Genomic DNA, 18,370 nt, shown 5'->3' on the forward strand with positions numbered 1-18,370 from the left:
AGCCGTGTTGCGATGAGCGCAGACTCCTTTCACCGACTAATCCAAATAGACGTTGGGTTCCAAGTTCCAAGTTGGGTTGAGAAGCAGCGTGGCTCAGTGGAAAGAGCACGGGCTTTGGAGTCAGAGGTCATGGGTTCAAATCCCTGCTCGGCCATTTGTCAGCTGTGTGACTTTGGGCAAGTCACTTCACTTCTCGGGGCCTCAGTTCCCTCATCTGTAAAATGGGGATTAAGAATGTGAGCCCCACGTGGGACAACCTGATTCCCCTATGTCTACCCCAGCGCTTAGAACAGTGCTCGGCACCTAGTAAGCGCTTAACAAATACCAACATTCTTATTCCAAGTCGGGGGAAAGAGGATCCAGTTTGGGCTGCTGGAGATGAAGCCAAATCGGGCATCCCGGGAGATGGGAGGAGGAGAGACGGGGCAGAGGAAGCCGCATCTGAGCGCAGCAAACCTCAGGGGCGACACAGCCTCCCTTGAATCGAGGACTGGCCGGCCAGCGAGAAGAAATAATCATGTTGGTATTTGTTCATCATGTTGGAGAAGCAGCGTGGCTCAGTGGAAAGAGCCCGGGCTTTGGAGTCAGGGCTCATGAGTTCGAATCCCAGCTCTGCCACTTGTCGGCTGGGTGACCGGGGGCGAGTCACTTCACTTCTCTGGGCCTCAGTTCCCTCATCTGTCAAATGGGGATGAAGACTGTGAGCCCCACGTGGGACGACCCGATTCCCCTGTGTCTCCCCCAGCGCTTAGAACAGTGCTCGGCCCATAGGAAGCGCTTAACAAATACCAACATTATTATTATTATTATTATTATTATTATTAAGCGCTTCCTATGGGCCGAGCACTGCTCCAAGGTCATGGTCGAGGGGCGGGGCCTGAGGTGATGGGCAGGTGGAGGGGCGGGGCCTGAGGTGATGGGCGGGGCCGAGGGGCGGGGCCTAAAGTGATGGGCAGGCGGAGGAGTGGGGCCCGATTGGCTGTGGGCAGGAGGACGGGCGGGGCCTGCGGCGATGGGTAGGTGGGGCGGGGCCTGAGGTGATTGGCAGGATGGGGGCGGGGCCTGATTGGCTGTGGGCAGTCGGAGGGGCGGGGCCTGAGGTGGGGCTGAGTCGAGGGGCGGGGCCTGAGGTGATATATAGGCGGGGCGGGGCCTGCTTGGCTGTGGGCGGGAGGAGGGGCGGGGCCTGAGGTGATGGGCAGACAGCGGCGGGGCCTGATTGGCTGTGGGCAGGCGGAGGGGCGGGACCTAAGGTGATGGGCAGACAGGCGGGGCCTGATTGGCAGTGCGCAGACAGCGGGAGGGCCTGATTGGCGGTGGGCAGGCGGAGGGGCGGGGCCTGAGGTGATGGGCAGACAGGCGGGGCCTGATTGGCAGTGCGCAGACAGCGGGAGGGCCTGATTGGCGGTGGGCAGGCGGAGGGGCGGGGCCTGAGGTGATAGGCAGACGGGGGCGGGGGCCCGAGGTGATGGGCAGTGGGCAGGTGGAGGGGCGGGGTGTGAGGTGAGGGGCGGGGCAGAGGGGCGGGGCCTGAGGTGATGGGCAGACAGAGGCGGGGCCTGATTGGCGGTGCGCAGACAGGGGGCGGGGCATGAGTGGCGGCGGGCAGGCGGAGGGGCGGGGTCTGGGGTGATGGGCAGGCGGAGGGCGGGGCATGAGATGATGGATAGGCAGGGGCGGGTCCTGAGTGGCCGGGGGCAAGCAGGAGGCGGGGCCTGATTGGCGCGGGGCAGGCGGGGGCGGGGCCTGATTGACGGGGGGCGGGGCCCTGGCGGGCCGGTGAGCGCGTGCGGCCGGAGGCCGGCGGGGCGGCGGGGCTGCGGGATGGGTGGGAGCGGGGCGGGAGCGGGAGCGGGAGCGGGGCCATGGGGGACCGGGACCACAACAAGAAGCGCCTCCTCGACCTGGTGCAGGCGGCGGGCAGCGCCAACGGCCTCTGCGCCGACTGCGGGGCCCCCGGTAAGGACCCCCGACCCGACCCGACCCGCACACACACCCCCCCTCCAGCCTCCCCGCGCCCACCGACGGAGACCATTCCCCCAGTCTCATTTATTGGGCGCCTACTGTGTGCAGAGCGCTGGACTGGACGTTTGGGAGAGTACAGCACAGCGGTAGAGACCATTCATTCAGTCGTATTTATTGAGCGCTTATTCTGTGCAGAACACTGGACTAGGCGCTCGGGAGGGTTCAGTACAGCAATAGAGACCGTTCATTCAATCGTATTTATGGAGCGCTTACTCTGTGCAGAACGCTGGACTAGGCGTTCGGGAGGGTTCAGTACAGCAGTAGAGACCGTTCATTCAATCGTATTTACTGAGCGCTTACTCTGTGCAGAACGCTGGACTGGGCGCTCAGGAGGGTTCGGTACAGCAGTAGAGACCGTTCATTCAATCGTATTTATTGAGCGCTTATTCTGTGCAGAGCGCTGGACTGGGCGCTCGGGAGGGTTCGGTACAGCAGTAGAGACCGTTCATTCAATCGTATTTATTGAGCGCTTACTCTGTGCAGAGCGCTGGACTGGGCGCTCGGGAGGGTTCGGTACAGCAATAGAGACCGTTCATTCAATCGTATTTATTGAGCGCTTACTCTGTGCAGAGCACTGGACTAAGCGCTTGGAAAGTGCAATGCAGCTATAGACACCTTTCAGTCGTATTCATTGAGTGCTTTCTGTGTGCAGGGCACTGGACTAAGCGCATGGAAAGTGCAATAGGGGCCACTCGTTCATTCGTATTTATTCAGCGCTTACTGTGTGCAGAGCACTGGACTGAGCGCTCGGGAGAGTATAGCACAGTAATAGAGACCGTTCATTCAGTTGTATTCATTGAGTGCTTTCTCTGTGCAGGGCACTGGACTGAGTGCTTGGAAAGTGCAATAGAGTCCATTCGTTCAATCATTTATTGAGCGCTCTCTGTTTGTAGAGCACTGTACTGAGCGCTTGGGAGAGTACAGTACAGCAACAGAAACCATTCAATCGTATTTATTGAGTGCTTTCTCTCGGCAGGACACTGGACTAAGCGCCTGGAAAGAGCAGTACAGCTCTAGAGCCCTTTCAGTCGTATTCACTGAGGGCTTTCTGTGTGCAGGGCACTGGACTGAGCGCTTGGGAGAGTACAGTGCAGCAATAGAGACCATTCAATCGTCTTTATTGAGTGCTTTCTCCGTGCAGGGCACTGCACTAAGCGCCTGGAAAGTGCAAGACCTTTCAATCGTATTCTTTGAGCGCTTTCTGGGTGCAGAGCACTGGACTGAGCGCTTGGAGAGTACAATTCAGCAATAAAGAGACATTTCATTCAAATGTATTTATTGAACGCTTACTGTTTGCAGAGCAGTGTGCTACCGCTTGTAAAGTACAGTTCGGCAATAAAGAGAGATAATTCAGTCATATTTATTGAGTGCTTATTGTGTGCAGAGCACTGTACTGCACACTTGCGAAGTACAATTCGGCAACAAATAGAGACTGTCCCCGCCCACAGTGGGCTTACAGTTTAGAGACCCCACCTTGGCTCATCCCTCAACTGGGCACCGGATTCGGTCAGAGGAGCTGATCTTGCGTCTCCTAATAACGTCGATGATAATTCTGATACTTGATGAGCGCTATGGGCCAGGCACTGTACTAAATGCTCGGCTGGTTACAAGCAAACCGGGTTGGACACGGTCCCTTGTCCCTCGAGGGGCTCCCAGTCTCGATCCCCGTTTTGCAGAGGAGGGAATTGAGGCACAGAGAAGTCAAGTGACTTGCCCACGGTTACCCGGCAGACAGGTGGCAGAGCCGGGATTAGAACCCATGATCTTCTGACTCCCGGGCCCGTGCTCTATCCATCAGGCCACGCTGCTTCTCGCCCGTCCTTCTAGGAAAGGGCGGTCACCTCGTTAATGTTGATGTAATAAGTCCAATTGTCCTATAATAACCCCCGATAGACTGGTTAGCCCAAGCAAGTCACCTGCCAAGATCAGGGGGAGGAGAGGGAAGACCCAGAAGACACGCAAGGCCTCCCCCCACCCCCATTTCTGGCCGTCCCTTTTAATGTAGAAATGCAGTTTGTGGCCCTCTGCCCTCTCCGCTCCCTGTCAACAGTCCCGTCCTTTGTTTAGATCCCGACTGGGCCTCTTATAAACTGGGAATCTTCATCTGCCTGAACTGTTCGGGGGTCCACCGCAACTTCCCCGAGATCAGCAGAGTCAAATCTGTTCGCTTGGACTACTGGGACAATGACCTCGTAGAGGTAGGAAACGGTGGGAGGGAGGGAGAGGGAAGGAGGGCGTGCAGAGGACTGTAAGTGTTATTATTATAATCATAAATACATCTCTATCGTTATTTTTAATGATGATGCTGATAGCCATGATTGTGTATTCAAGGAATTTACTACATGATGGAGCTCACAATCTACCTTATCGCCATTTTACAAATGAGGAAATTAAGGCCTAGGGAGGTTGCGACTTAGCCACAGTCTCAAGGCAGACTAGTTTTAACTTCGGGACCAAACTTGGGTCTCCCAACTCCCAGGTGCAGCCTCTAAGTACTTAGTACAGTGCCCTGCACGCAGTAATAATAATAAGAAGAATAAAAATAATTGTGGTATTCGTTAAGCCCTTATTATGTGTCGAGTCCTGTTCTCAGCGTTGGGGTAGATAGAAGCTAATCAGGTTGGACCCAGTCCCATGTGGGGCTCACAGTCTTAATCCCCATTTTACAGATGAGGGAACTGAGGCACAGAGAAGTGAAGTGACTTCCCCAAGGTCACACAGCAGAGAAGTGGCGGATCTGGAATTAGAACCACCTCCTCCGCCTCCCAGGCCTGTGGTCTTTCCATTAGGCCACGGTTATTCATAAATAGGATTGATTCAGAAGATCCTATGCTCGAATCCCCTGATCTCGCACCAGAAATATCAGGTGGTTCTACTAGGCCAGCCAGCGTTTCTGGCAAGAGCCAAGAAAGTCCGTCCGAGAGCCGATCCATTCTCTCCTTGCTTGAGAGGTCCAGGTAGAAGGAGGGAACCCTCGAACAACTCTCCCTGAGGGGGAGGGGGACAGTGCAGATCTTCAGGGGCGCCGAGAGAAGCTTACCCACCTTAAGAATGGTTGACAGCCGTCCTACATTTGCTCTGGTTCCACTTCTTATTTTAGGTTTAAAGGTGACTTGCGGGAAGAGACCGGCTCACGGAAGGAAAGTTAGGGACGGAGAAGGAAACATTAGGATTGTTAAATGGCACGTCCATAACTTTTTGGGGAATGACACAACTGCTGCCCTTACCCCCATTAATTGTAAGTTCCCCGAGAACAGGGAACGTGAATCTTGCTACTGTCGTAAAGGGCTTAGTACAATGTCCACCTCTCAGAAGGCATTTAATTCGATTGACTGAATGCACTCCATAAATGCCGTCGATCGATTCCACTGTCATCGACAGACTCCTGGGTTGGGTGGATTATTAAAATGAGCATTCGTGGCTCCGTCTATAGCCTTCCTACCTGCCAAAGCCGCTGATCGGCGTTTCTTCTGTTTTGCAGTTTATGACGCGAAATGGAAATAGCTGTTCCAAGATGAAGTATGAAGCGAAAGTTCCCACTTTTTATTACGTCCCCCAGGCCGAGGACTGCATGTAAGCGGGAGCCCTTATGGGGACCTCGTATTTCCCTTTTTTTTCCTGAGCTCCCTAGCCCCTCTGGTGCTGCCCCCCGCCCCGAGTAGGTGCCCCTCCAGCCTGCCGTCCCCGGGTGGTCCGTCAGCAGCAGAGACGGGGGTCACTGGACTCTCCTGGAGAGGGTCAGCCTCAGTTGCTACCGGCCACTTATTACTGAGCTCTCTGGCCACCGTCTCCGGGAACAGGTGGTAGAATTGAACCAGGGTTCAGGTTAGGGTAAGTGAAAGGCTCCACTCTCCTGCAGGTGCCTAGCGTAACAAGGAGGCGACCGTGAGAGCTCCAGGAAAGACCGCGGGCGTTTGAGGGGGGAGGCGTTAAGGTGTCTGGGGATTCACCGGGGGATGGGAATGCTGGGAGCAAGTTTTCAGCATCCTAACCCCGTAGCTCTGGGGAGCAGAGGAATGATGCCAAAGAATTTACAGCTCCCTGATTGAGTAGCTCAAGACCAGGACGGTGGTCTGCCATAGGGATCCTTGGAAGCCAAGAGCAGCGCCCAGATGGAAGAGTTCCTAAAAGTGAGCTAGCCCTCTAGGGATTGTCTGTCCCAAGTGGCTTTAGCCCTAGGCCCCTTTCTAAGGACAGCAGTTGTGGCCTGCTACGTCTGAATCTGCAGCCCCCACCATCCTCATCTGGGAAGGAACCAGCAGAGCCTGGGCGGGGAGAAGGGAGCGGATCCGTTTAACGAAGCTTCCCTTTCTTCAGGGTCTTAAAAGAACAGTGGATCCGAGCTAAATACGAGAGGCAGGAGTTCACGGCCGGCAGCCTCACGTGGACGGACTCATCCTCAGGTGAGGCGGCTCTGCTGCCTTTTAAAGTTTTAGCCTTTAAAACGGGGACCGAGGTCTTGGGGGGCCAGGCGGGGATAGCGCTGAACCGACAAATGCCGCTGTCTGGTCCGGGGAACCGAAAGCCAGACTCAGAGCCAGCGGGAGCGAAGGGGGATGATCCGGTCTCTGATCCTTGGCTGTCGGCATGGAGAGCTTTGCCAAGGGTAAGCTCTCAATAAATACGATTGGGAGTTTGGGGCGAGGGAGGGCAATATTTCCATTGGTTTGTTTTTGTTGCCTATTCAAGTGGCTGGAGCTGGCTTCTCCAGGCCCTCCGTTGCTAGCACTGGGTCTCGTTTGGGGTGGGCGCAGAGAGGGGTTTGGCGCTGCCTCTTTCTGCAGCGGCGGTACTTCCTCTCCCCTCACCGTCCGGTACCCACCGCAGAAAGAACACAGACCCGAGGCTCCCACTGGCCGGGGATGTTGAGGGAAGTTGAATTGTTTTGTTTTTTTTGTCTTTGTCTTTCTGGAATGAAAGGTGCTGAATATTCCCTTTCCACCCTGTTGGGGTTTTCCAGGAACCCGGGAAGGACTCCTCTGGAAGAGAGGGAAAGATAATGGGCAGTTCCTGCAAAGGAGATTTGTGCTGCTGAAAGGAGAGGGTGTGCTGATGTACTACACCAAGGAAAATGTGAGTTCTCTGATCCCAATCCCATCCCAAGCTGACAGGGAAAGCTGGATGGACCTAATCACCCTCCCTCCCTGCCCCTTTCTTGGGAGAATTCACAGGTACTCCTAGAAGACTGCATTTGTCACCCAATCCCCTGGGCCTTCTCATCCAGTGATCGTTGATTCTGCTGTGCTACCACTTTTTCACGCAACTGTTTGTGCCGAGAGAAATCTAGTCCCTGCAGGGCCGGGATTTCTGGTCCCCCCCGATTCCACAGATTGACCCTGCCCCTCCTCCTATAGCTATTGATCCATATTGGCTGAGAGTCTCCAATATCACCCTGTTGATCCATAGGGTCAGTGAGGGTGACCTCGCCTCTTATTCTTAATGACAGAAACCCAATGGCTTCAACCTGGCTCTTCCTACATTGCTAGAGGATGATAATAATAATAATAATAATTGTAGTAATGATTAAGTGCTTACTGTGGCTAGGCCCTTGGGGTAAATACAAGATAATCAGATCGGACACAGTCCCTGTCCCACATGGGGCTCACCATCTAAGAGGGAGGAATAGCAGATCATTTCTTTCCATTTTACAGGTGAGGGAGCAGAGGCACAGAAATCTGGGGGGATTTGCCCCAGATCACAGAGCAGGCAAGTGGCAGAGCTGGGATCGTATCTATCCCAGTGCTTAAAACTCTGCTTGGCACGGAGTACACACTTAACAAATATCGCAATTACTACAGTTGTTATTGCTCAAATGATTGTAACTATAAAAAGCATCCCTATCAACACTGGCTCTTGCTTTGTTCCTGGAGTGTAAAAGTTGGTCGAACGTAGTCATTGGCCTCGTTAGTTCTCTGGCTCACTGGCTAGACACCCCTCGTGCCTCCAGCCCCTCAGTCCGCCTCACTTCAGTCCCCCAAAGAAGTGGTTTGTCTTTTCTAGGGTAAAGGCCCCAAAGCCTCCATCCCCATAGCGAACTTGAATGCCATGTTCCAGACACAGAAGATAGGACACCCTCATGGACTTCAGGTTACTTACAAGAAAGACGGTCACACCCGGAACTTGTTCGTGTACCATGAGAGTGGAAAGGTGAAACATCCTTACCTGTACTCCAATTTTATCAATCTGACCGAGTCTCTCCAGCGCTCTGCCTTGCCAGTTCTTCATTCGCTCTCATCTCACCTCCCTGCGCTCTCTCTCTGTTGCCTATTGAGCTTCAGTGCATTCTCACAATGTGAAGTGAGAAAACGCTCAGAGGATTTTAAGCTCTCAGAGGGCAGAGGCTTAATGTCTGCTCCCAGCTGCCTGATACAGTGCTCTGTACACAGAAGCTTAATAAGTGCTCGTAAATAAATAAAAGGTTAGTCATCATCATTGTCCAGATTAGTGCTATCTCGACGCTCTTTTCCTTTTCTCTTGCAGGAGATCGTCGACTGGTTCAATGCTCTGCGGGCAGCCCGTTGGCATTACTTAAAAGAAGCCTTTCCCCGGGTCCCGGAGTCTGAGGTGAGCACAAAGTGGGATAGGCACATGACCTGACACTTTCATTCATTCAATTCATGCAATAGTATTTATTGAGCACTTACTATGTGCAGAGTACTGTATAAGCACTTGGAATATACAGTTCAGCAGATAAAGACAATCCCTGCCCAATGATGGGCTTACAGTCTAATCAGGGAAGACAGACGGATAAAAACAAGACAACATGAACACGATAAATAGAATCAAGGGGTGGTACACCTCATTAACAAAATAAGTAAGGTAATAAAAATATATCCAAATAGCACAGTGCTGAGGGTAGAGGGGGAGGAGCAGAGGGAAAGGGGGCTTAGCTGAGGGGAGGTGAAGGGGGGGAAGGGGGAGGGAGCAGAGGAAAAAGGGGAAGCTCAGTCTGGGAAGGCCTCTTGGAGGAGGTGAGCTCTGAATAGGGCTTTGAAGTGGGGAAGAGACACTTGGCCACCCTCTTCTCTCTTGCTCTGGGACAACACCCATGGGACAGCAGGGAGCAGAGAATGGCACTTCCAGCAGCCTCCTGGTTTTCCAGGACTCTCTGTGGCCGGGGGGCGATCCAGTGTTCAGCCAGATCCCTGTGGAGTTTGGTGACCCTGGTTTCAGATTCTTAAGCAATTAAATTTTTCTCCTTTAAGACCAGTGGCACAGAAGGGTAATGGAGAGAATTCAAACCGCTCATGGTCTGGACTTTACTCCCAGAGCTCCTTCTGCCACTGCCCGGAGTTCCAGGTCTGGTTAGTCATGTCTTTGTTAGCTTTAGGGGCTGAAAAAAAAAACCCGAAAAACTTTCCCGGAAGTCATGGAGACCTCGCAGCCTCCGGGTGAGACAGGCAGCCTCGTTCCTGCCTCACTGAGACTAGCAGGGATCTGTGAAATGACCTAGAGGTGGAGGGGCCTTCAGTGGCTCAATTAACTGTGAGGAGAGACTTGTCAGTATAATTGATTACTTGGTAATTGGGGTATTATGAAGCACTTACTCTGCACTAGAAGCCGAAGAAAAGATAATATGATCAGACCCTGTCTCTACCCTACACAGGGCCAACAGTTTAAAAGGGAGGGAAAGGAGAGCCAATATCCTATCCCTTTTTGCAGATGAGAAAGCTGAGGTCCAGAGAGATTAAATGATTTAAGTCTGACATATCTACAATCTATGAATATTAATGTCTGTTTACCCTAAAGACTGTGAGCTCATTAAAAAAAAAAAGGTACTTGCTAAGCGCTTACTATGTTCCAGGCCCTGTACTAAGCACTGGAGTAGACAGACAATAATTACATTGGACACAGTCCCTGTCCTACATCGGGCTCACAGTCTAAATCCGGGGGAGGAGGATTTAATCCCCATTTTACAGATAAGGTCACGGAGGCACAAAGAAGTTAAGTGACTTCCCAGGATCACCCAACAGCTGAGTGGCGGAGCTAAGATTAGAACCCAGGTTCTCAGACTCCTTGGCCATTGATCTTTCCACTGGGCCTCGCTACTTCCCTGTTTCCTGCTCGTTGTGGGCAGGGAACGAATTGACCAAATCTCCTGTATTGTGCTCTCCCAAACACTTAGTAGGGTGCTCTGCACACAGGTAGTGTTCAACAGATACCATTGATTGAATGATTTGCTCAAGAGCACACAGCAGATCAGAAGCAAAGGAGAGACTAGAACCTGGGGTCTTTGAGTCGCACACACTTTCCACTAGGCCACATTGCCTCTTATCTTCCATCTGTTGAGACCCAAACAGCTGCCTAAGCACTTGTTGTAATAAAGAGGTGTTTGGACAGTCAGAGCCTGGGCCTGCATCAAAGACCTGCTCTCCCGAGTAAATAGAAGGAGGTTTGGCATACATTAAATCTCCTTTTATGACCTAGATTCCCTTAGGCAGAAGGAGGGCACAGGACATTGGAAGGCCACAAGAAGGCCACGGATTGAGTGTCGATCTCTATTTGACCAAATCAACCAATCACTAGTATTTATTGAATGCTTACTGGGTGCAGAGTACTGTACTAGGCGCTTTGGGAAGTATGATACAACAAATTGGTAGACGCTTTCCGTGCCCACCGGGAGCTTACGGTGTAGAAGGGGAGACAGGCATTAAAATAAATTAAGAACGTACGTGCTGTGGCGAATATCGAGTACTTAAAGGGTACAGATCCAAATGCGTAGGTGCCGTACAACAGAGGGGAAGTAGGGGAAATGAGGGCTTAGTTGGGAAAGGTCTCTGGGAGATGTGGTTTTGGGAGAGTGGTGCTCTGTCTCATGAAGGAGGAAGAGGTAGGGGCAAGGGTCGGCGATGAGATCAAAGTGCAGTGATAAGATTAGCGTTGGAGGAGCGAAGTGCCCGGGCTGGGTTGTAGTAGGTAATCAGCGAAGTAACATAGGAGGGGTCGAACCGTTTGAGTGCTTTAAAGTCATAAGGAGTTTCTGCCTGATGCAGTTGTGGGTGAGCTACGACTGGAGGTTTTTGAGGAGTTGGACAGGCGTGGACCGAACGGTTTTTCAGAAAAATAACCCAGGCGGTAGAGCGAAATAAGGACTAGAGTGGGGAGAGACAGGAAGATCTGCAAGGAGACTGATGCGGTAGACAAAGGCGGAATAAAATAAGTGCTTGGATCAGCGTAGTAAGTTTTTGCCGAATCCTGCTACAGGAAATTAATCACTCCGCAAGCTTCCAGTGACTCTTCCGCTGGCCCCCTTTCAGAGAACAGAACGGGTTGCATGGGTCAGTTTCATATTTTTTATTTGCTTGGTTTTTTATGGTATCTGTTAAGCACTTACTATGTGCTTCACATGAAAAGCAGATGGCGTAGTAGATAGAGCACAGCCCTGCGAGTCTGAAGGTCAGGGGTTCTAATCCCAGCTCTGCCACTTGTCTGCTGTGTGATCTTGGGCAAGTCACTTTACTGCTCTGTACCTCAGTTACCTCATCTGTAAAATGGGGATTGAGACTAGGAGTCCCATGTTGGGCAGGGACTGCGTCCAACCCAATTCGCCTGCATCCACCCCATTGCTTAGTACAATGGCACGTGGTAAGCGCTTAACAAAATACCACAATTATTATTATCATGTGGCAGGCACTGTATTAAACCCTGGGGTAGATACAAACTCATCGGGTTGGACACTGTCCACGTCCCATGAGGTACTCACGGTCTTTTAATCCCCATTTTGCAGGTGAAGTAACTGAAGCAAAGAGAAGTTAACTGACTAGCCCAAGATCTCTTACAGCAGACAAGTGGAGCGGGGATTAGAACCCAGATCCTTCAGACTCTCAGGCCCGTGCTCCGTCGGCTAGGTCACACTGCTTCTCATGTAGTTTAGCTCATCCCACCCACTTAACAGCTCCCAGGCTCCGTCACCCTGAGCTGCTTCATGTCCGGACCGCTGCTGCGTCGGGCAGCTCTAACCCCATCTTCCTCTGGTTGTTTCTCTGGTCTTTGCTCCCTCCTGAACACGGAGCACAAGGCACCTCTGGTCTCATCCCACTTTTTTCCAGTGGGAAGTCCATAGCTGTAGAATGGGGATGTAGCATGGCCTAATGGAAAGAGCACGGGCTTGGGAATCAGAGGACCTGAGTTCTAATCCCATCTTTGCAAATTGCCTGCTGTGTGATCCTGGCGACTCACGAAACTCCCCTTTGCCTCAGTTTCCTCAACTGTAAAACAGAGATTCAAAATATGTTCTTCTTCCCAGTTAGACCGTGAGCCTCATGTGGAACAGGGACTGCGCCTGACTCGATTACCTTCTATCTCTCCCTCCGCTTAGAACAGTGCTTGACAGATACCATTTAAAAACAAATGGGTGAACAGACCCTTTTTCTATTTACTTTTTTCACCCGATCATTCCCTCCAACCCAACTTGCCTGAGCCCAAGAGCTTCCTGGCCATCGTCCACACTGCCCCATCAGCTTCCTACTTTCTGTGAACTATTCTCTTCCCCTCACTGCACTCAGTCGTTGGTTTAAAATGGGTCTGAACTTCCCTCCGTGACTGGGTGGGGTCAGGTCACTGTGGGCTGGCTGGTAACACCCTTCCCTTCCCAACCATCTTTCCTCTTCTCCTTTTGATGAGCTGGGCTCTTTTGGGGCCATCTTTGGGTTGAACATAATGTTGCTCTCTCTCTCTTTCTCTTTTCTCTCTCTCTGTCTTCTCTCCCTGCCCTCGCGGGACACCAAGGCTTAGGGGACTAGATCCTAGAGTGGGAACTCCTGGTGGGCAGGGAGTATGTCTCTTCCTCCTGTTGTACTTTTCCAAGAATGCAGTGCAGTGGATGCTTCAAAAATACTGTTACAAGGGTTGTATCCACAAACAGTCCCAGCGTTGCTCAGACCCCATAATAATAGTAATAATAGCGGTATTTAAGCACTTACTATGTGCCAAGCACTGAACTAAGCGCTGGGATAGATACCAGATGATCCGGTCCCACAGGAGGCTCCCAGTCTAAGTGGGCGGGAGAGGAAGGAATTGAGGCACAGAGTAGTGAAGTGACTTGCCCAAGGCAGCAGCTCCTGTTGCCACTGCAGTCTGATTTTCAGGTCAGAACTCTACCTGATCCGTTCCCTTGGACCTTTTATTTAAGAGTGTGGAGCCTTTGTCAAGAAGTACATCCTAAAATAGCTCTGGCCCGGGTTTAAGTAGAGGTGGTTTGGCTTCTGGACCATAATGGTATTTAGCATTTGGAACATCAACTTTCTGTGGGATCTCAAAGCACATTAGCGGAAAAGGTCATTTTTTTCTAGGGGACAAATGGGAGGCTGACACTGTCGCTCTCCTAAGGCTGTTGAAGGTTTCTGACTCAACCCTGGCAATGTCATTCACAGAGCTACTGGGGAAATACCGAAGGATGTGTTCCTCCCATGACGCAGACTCTTTGTGTAATGTCTCTCGGGTAGATTCATTCACTGCTGGATTGGCTCTCTTTATAACTGGCATTGATTGAGCGCTTAGTCTGTCCTAAGCACTGGGGGATATACAAAATAACCTCAGGGTCCACAAGGGAGGAAGAGCAGGTATCATCCCGATTTTACAGATGAGGAAACTGAGGTCCAGAGAGGTTGTGACTTTTTTTTATGGTATTCGGTACGTGTCCTATGTGCCAGGCACGATACTAAGTGCTGGGGTAGGTACCAGATCACTGGGGTTGGACACAGTCCCTGTCCCGCATAGGGCTCACAGTCTTAATCCCCATTTTACAGATGGGGGAACTGAGGCCCAGAGCAATGAAGGGACTCACCCAAGGTCATAGAGCAGACGAGTGGCAGAGCCCAGATCAGATCCCAGGTCCTTTGACTCCCAGGCCCGTGTGATTTCCACTAGGCCACACCGCTCCTCAAGGCCACCCGGTACATCGGTAACAGAACTGGGTCTGGAATTCCGGTTTCCTTATTTCCAGACCACTCTGCTATCCTCTCGGTGGGGATGGCCTTGTGAGGGGAAGCCATAAACATGATGAACTTGTCCAACTGGATGGTTTTCCTGGGATCTTACAGATGTGATGCGTTAGAGCTCAAGGAGTAGTAGTAATTTATCGAGCACCCCACTGCACTGTACTAAACCCTTGCGAAGCTCAACAGAAGCACAAGCTACGTTCCTGCCCAAGCAGCCCTTAGTCCTTATGGGGAGAGAAGACATAAAGTAACTGATAGTGGCATCAGAAAAAAATAACTGCTTGTACAACTGAGTATACTTAGGTTTACATGGGCTGAGAAAGGGTATTACTTGGGTTGATACAACTTAAGCTTGCTGGAGAAGGTGGGATTTTAGGATAGTCTGGATGGTGGAGAGAAAGTGGGCAGGGATCGGGTTCATTTTTTAACACGGACCCCTCAGTCCGGTTCAGGGCTCCGAACTGCCCCTTAAAGGGGCTCCGTTCGGATGTGCCGACTGGCAGCCCGAGGGTTAATCATTGCGGGGTGGTTGGTTGCAGTAAGAGTGGGCAAGCTGAGGTCCGTTGTGTGTCGAACGTGGCCCCACGCCCAAACCCCTTGTGTGTCACCGATCACTGGTGAGGTCTGGGCAGAGACCAGACGGTGACCCCTGGGAAATATTGCACCGCGTCCCCTCCATCGTCAACCCCGTCACAGTGAGCACGCATCCTTCCCTATTTCTCACTTCCCTCTTGTGAATGGAGAATCCCCTATAAACGGCTCCCATTTGGCCCGGGTAGAACCGAAAGGGGGCTGAAATTGACTGGGGGGCCTTGATCGATCTACATGTCGCTCTCTCTCTTCCTCCAGCTCCTGCCCCTCATCACGAGGAGTTACCTCAAAGAGGGCTACATGGAGAAAACCGGACCCAAGGTACGAGCTGCCCCGGCCTGTCTTGGAAGGGGCGAGAGAGAGAGGAGAAGGCAGTGACTGAGGGGCGGTGGCCTCTCTCCCCACAGATCCCAGCCTGGGCTGGGAGCAGGGGACCGGGCGGGGCCCCGCAGGGCTGTGAAGACCAGGATCGTGGGGGGAACCTGCCAGGTCAGGGGTTTCGGGGCCTTCTGAGTCACAGTCACTCCTGATTTCTTTTCCCCCCCGCTTCCCCTTTCCGAATATTTGTGGCTCACAATTGGAGAAAGAGGAAAGTGGATGTTTCCAAATGAAGGGGTTACAGCCCTCGGTAGAAGGGTGGAATAGAGAGTGGGGGCGGAGCAGGGAAGTTTGCAGCGGGGCAGGCTGGGGGAGGGAGCCTTGTGATTCAGGCCGGTGGCAATCGATGAAGTTCACGTCACCGGCCGGACAGGGGGTCCGAAGCGATGCCCCCTGGGTTACCGGCCTGCTGGACGTTCACCCACCCATCCCTTAGCGTATTTTTAGAGCACCTGCTGTGGGGCAGAGCGCTGTACGGAGCTCTCGAGAGACTACCGTAGAGTTACTAGATATTAGCCCTTCCCTCAGGGAGCTTACCATTTAGTGGGAGAGACAGACCCTAAAACCATTTACGGCTAGGCACCACCAGAGATCCCAAAACGGACAGGAAAGTTGGTTGCGGTGACTACCCGGGCAAGTTTCTCTCTTCTTGGTAGAAAGGGATTAGAGGGAAGAGACCCAAGGTCAAGGGTATCAGATAGCTTGGCCTGGCTCCTCCACATTCTCTTTCCGTTCACTAAGATGACTTCCTGTTTTGTAGCAGAGGGAACCTTTCAAGAAAAGGTGGTTTGCCCTGGATTCACAGGAGAGAAATCTGTTCTACTACAAGAAGCCACTGGTAAGCGAATCCACAATTGGCTTAGAATCTTCTTGGAGGCCAGGACATGTGCTGATCAGTTTGTAATCAGAAAAGGAGTGGGGGGGAGCGGGGGGGGGGCAAAAAGGGTGGGGATTTTAGGGAGTGCGGATTGGGAAGGAACTGGCTTTGATGAATGAACAGGCCAGAAAATTTCCATTTTAGGTTTTTTGACCCTGACTAGAAACTCCCAAGCCTAGTCGGAGAGCTGCAACGATTGAAATTTTCCACCCCCCTCCCCAATAATAATCAATCAATGGTATTTATTGAGTGCTTACTATGTGCAGAGTATGGTGCTAAGCCTTTTGGAGAATACAGCACAAGGGTATTGGTGGACATGTTCCCCGCCCGAAAGGAGCTTAATAATAATGATAATTATAATTGTGGTACTAAGTGCTTACTATGTGCCAAGCACTGGATTAAAGGCTTGGGCGGATACAGGATAATGATAATAATGAATAATTATGACACTTGTTAAGTAATATGTGCCAAGCACTGTTCTAAGCCTTAAGGTAGAGAACAATTAAGGAGATTGGGCACAGTCCCTGTCCCACATGGAGCTCACAGTCTAAGTAGGGGGGAGTAAGAGGATTGAATCCTCATTTGATGGTTAAGGTAACTGAGGCACAGAGAAGTTAAGTAACTTGCCCAAGGTCAAACAGCAGACTGTAGCAGAGCGGAAATTAGAACCCAGGGCCTCTGGCTTCCAGGCTTGTGCTCTTTTCACCAGGACACACTGATTCTCTAGTATGCACACACATACCCCCCCAGCTCCCCAACACACCTCTCTCTCTATCTCTCTCTCACCACACAGATTCAGACACTCCCTCCCTCCCTCTCCACCGACCCTTTCCCTGCCCTTTCTCTTCCAGGATGCATATGAGCAGGGCCAAGTGTTCCTCGGCAGCAAAGAGCAGGGCTATGATATCCAAGACGACTTGCCCAAGGGAATGAAGGGGAACAAGGGGAAAGTGGGCATCACCATCATCACCCCAGAGAGACGATTCGTGTTCACCTGCACCAATGACAAGGAACAGAAGGAGTGGCTGGAGAAGCTTCAGGAGGTCCTTTCCCGCCCTCTGGGCCCTACAGACCATCCACAGACCCCTGGCTGAGACTGCTCGGACTTTCCTAGCCCTGGGCTTGGGACCCGGCCCCTCGCTCCCCCCACCCGCCCTTATCCCAACAGGAAGGCTTAGTCTCTTTCTCGTGAGAAAAAATCTCAAAGATGCTGCTCTGTTAGTGTAGTTGGGACAGCCGCCCACCAGACTGCTCCGGGGACCTTTCCCCCTACTCCGAGCCCACAGGAAAGGGAAGCTATATTTAGCTCGGCTCCTTGTCTCTTCCCCGCAGCCGCTTCCCCACCCAGACTCAAGGGCTGCCCTGTCTCCCCAGGGGAGGTCCCATCCCAGGAGGGCAAGAGGACCCAGCGTGATGGTTGCCCCCTCTCCCCACCCCCAGTTCCACAGATCCTGGCAAGGTTCAGATTTCAGGGCCAACCCCGCTGGAATCAGTCCATGCCAGGGCCAGCCGATCGTCCAGTCTGGTCACTTCGGTCCCTTATCGCAGCCGGCCTGACTTATGGGCGGGGGAGGGTTTGTGGAGCCATTCACAGGCACGACTACTGGGCACAGCTGGAATTTAATAGTCCTGGGGGGCAGGCATGCTCTTCCTTATGTTTGGAACAGAGGTGCAACCTCTTCACTCTGAAGATAGGAGCAGGGATTTTCTGGGGACGGGCTCCAAACAGCAAACAGGCCAGAAAATCCCCACCCTGGGCCTCTCAGTCCTGACTGGAAACCCTCAGGTTGGGTCAGAGACCTGGCTAGAGGGAAACCGCAAGTTCAGAGGGTCAGCGACTGGAGAGACAGGAATCACGTGTGACTGTCTATGATTCTTCTCTCTTTGGCTCTGATTAGACTCCTTAAAGTCTGGGAGAATGGCCGAAGAAAGCTGCCTGCTGTAACGTGGAATTAATGTCTCATTCCCTCCCTAGCAGCCACCAGCTGGATACAGCTGTGAGGCGGATATGCTTGGCAGTCACTGTTTCTAACTTGGGTCTCTCACCCCCCCTCCCCGCCCCCAAGTCTCTTCTCCCTGGGCAAGAGATTCTCTGGCACTTCCTGGCCCTGTGCGATTTTATGGGTGTGAGCAGGGGCTGAGTTAGAGCGGGTTGGTGGCTCTGGCATCTGATGACTGGAACCGTAGCTTCCGGCCTCTCTCTTTCCTGCAACTGCCTATTAACCCTCCTAGAAGCTTCAGGGCCCAGCAGCGGAAGGAATTTCATTTTATCTGAAATGGGCAAATTACAGGGGAAGGGGTTCCTCCCCCTGGAATGATGAAAAAAAACCCCAAACTATGGACTTCTTTTCTATAGAAGACCATGCTGTTCTAAGAAAAAGTCTGTCTCTTCAGTAAATAAATAAATTCTTTAGAACTACATTCCTCGACCTCTGCAGCTTCCTGGAAAAAAAATCTCAGGAGACACAAAATATGTTGAGAATTTCTCTCTGCTTGGTCATTCCATATCCCCTCTGTTTATGCTACATAGTAAGTGCTTAATAAACATAGGACTAGTTAC

General features: G+C 52.1%; 1 protein-coding gene across 2 annotated transcripts; it reads left to right on the top strand.

Moving 5' to 3' along the window:
* The first annotated feature begins 1,834 nt into the window (after positions 1–1,834).
* On the top strand, positions 1,835–18,370 carry ADAP2 (ArfGAP with dual PH domains 2). Of its 2 annotated transcripts, XM_029080146.2 has the most exons (10): positions 1,835–1,959; positions 4,093–4,223; positions 5,507–5,598; positions 6,343–6,428; positions 6,986–7,098; positions 8,026–8,172; positions 8,506–8,589; positions 14,814–14,876; positions 15,694–15,771; positions 16,662–18,370. In XM_029080146.2, the coding sequence occupies exons 1-10, from the start codon at positions 1,866–1,868 to the stop codon at positions 16,902–16,904; spliced, it is 1,131 nt and encodes a 376-aa protein (XP_028935979.1). In that variant the 5' UTR covers positions 1,835–1,865; the 3' UTR covers positions 16,905–18,370. The 2 variants fall into 2 exon arrangements, with proteins under 2 accessions (XP_028935979.1, XP_028935980.1); XM_029080147.2 differs by lacking the exon at positions 8,026–8,172.

The sequence above is a fragment of the Ornithorhynchus anatinus genome, chromosome 15, assembly GCF_004115215.2.
Source record: "Ornithorhynchus anatinus isolate Pmale09 chromosome 15, mOrnAna1.pri.v4, whole genome shotgun sequence".
Classification (NCBI taxonomy): Eukaryota; Metazoa; Chordata; class Mammalia; order Monotremata; family Ornithorhynchidae; genus Ornithorhynchus; species Ornithorhynchus anatinus.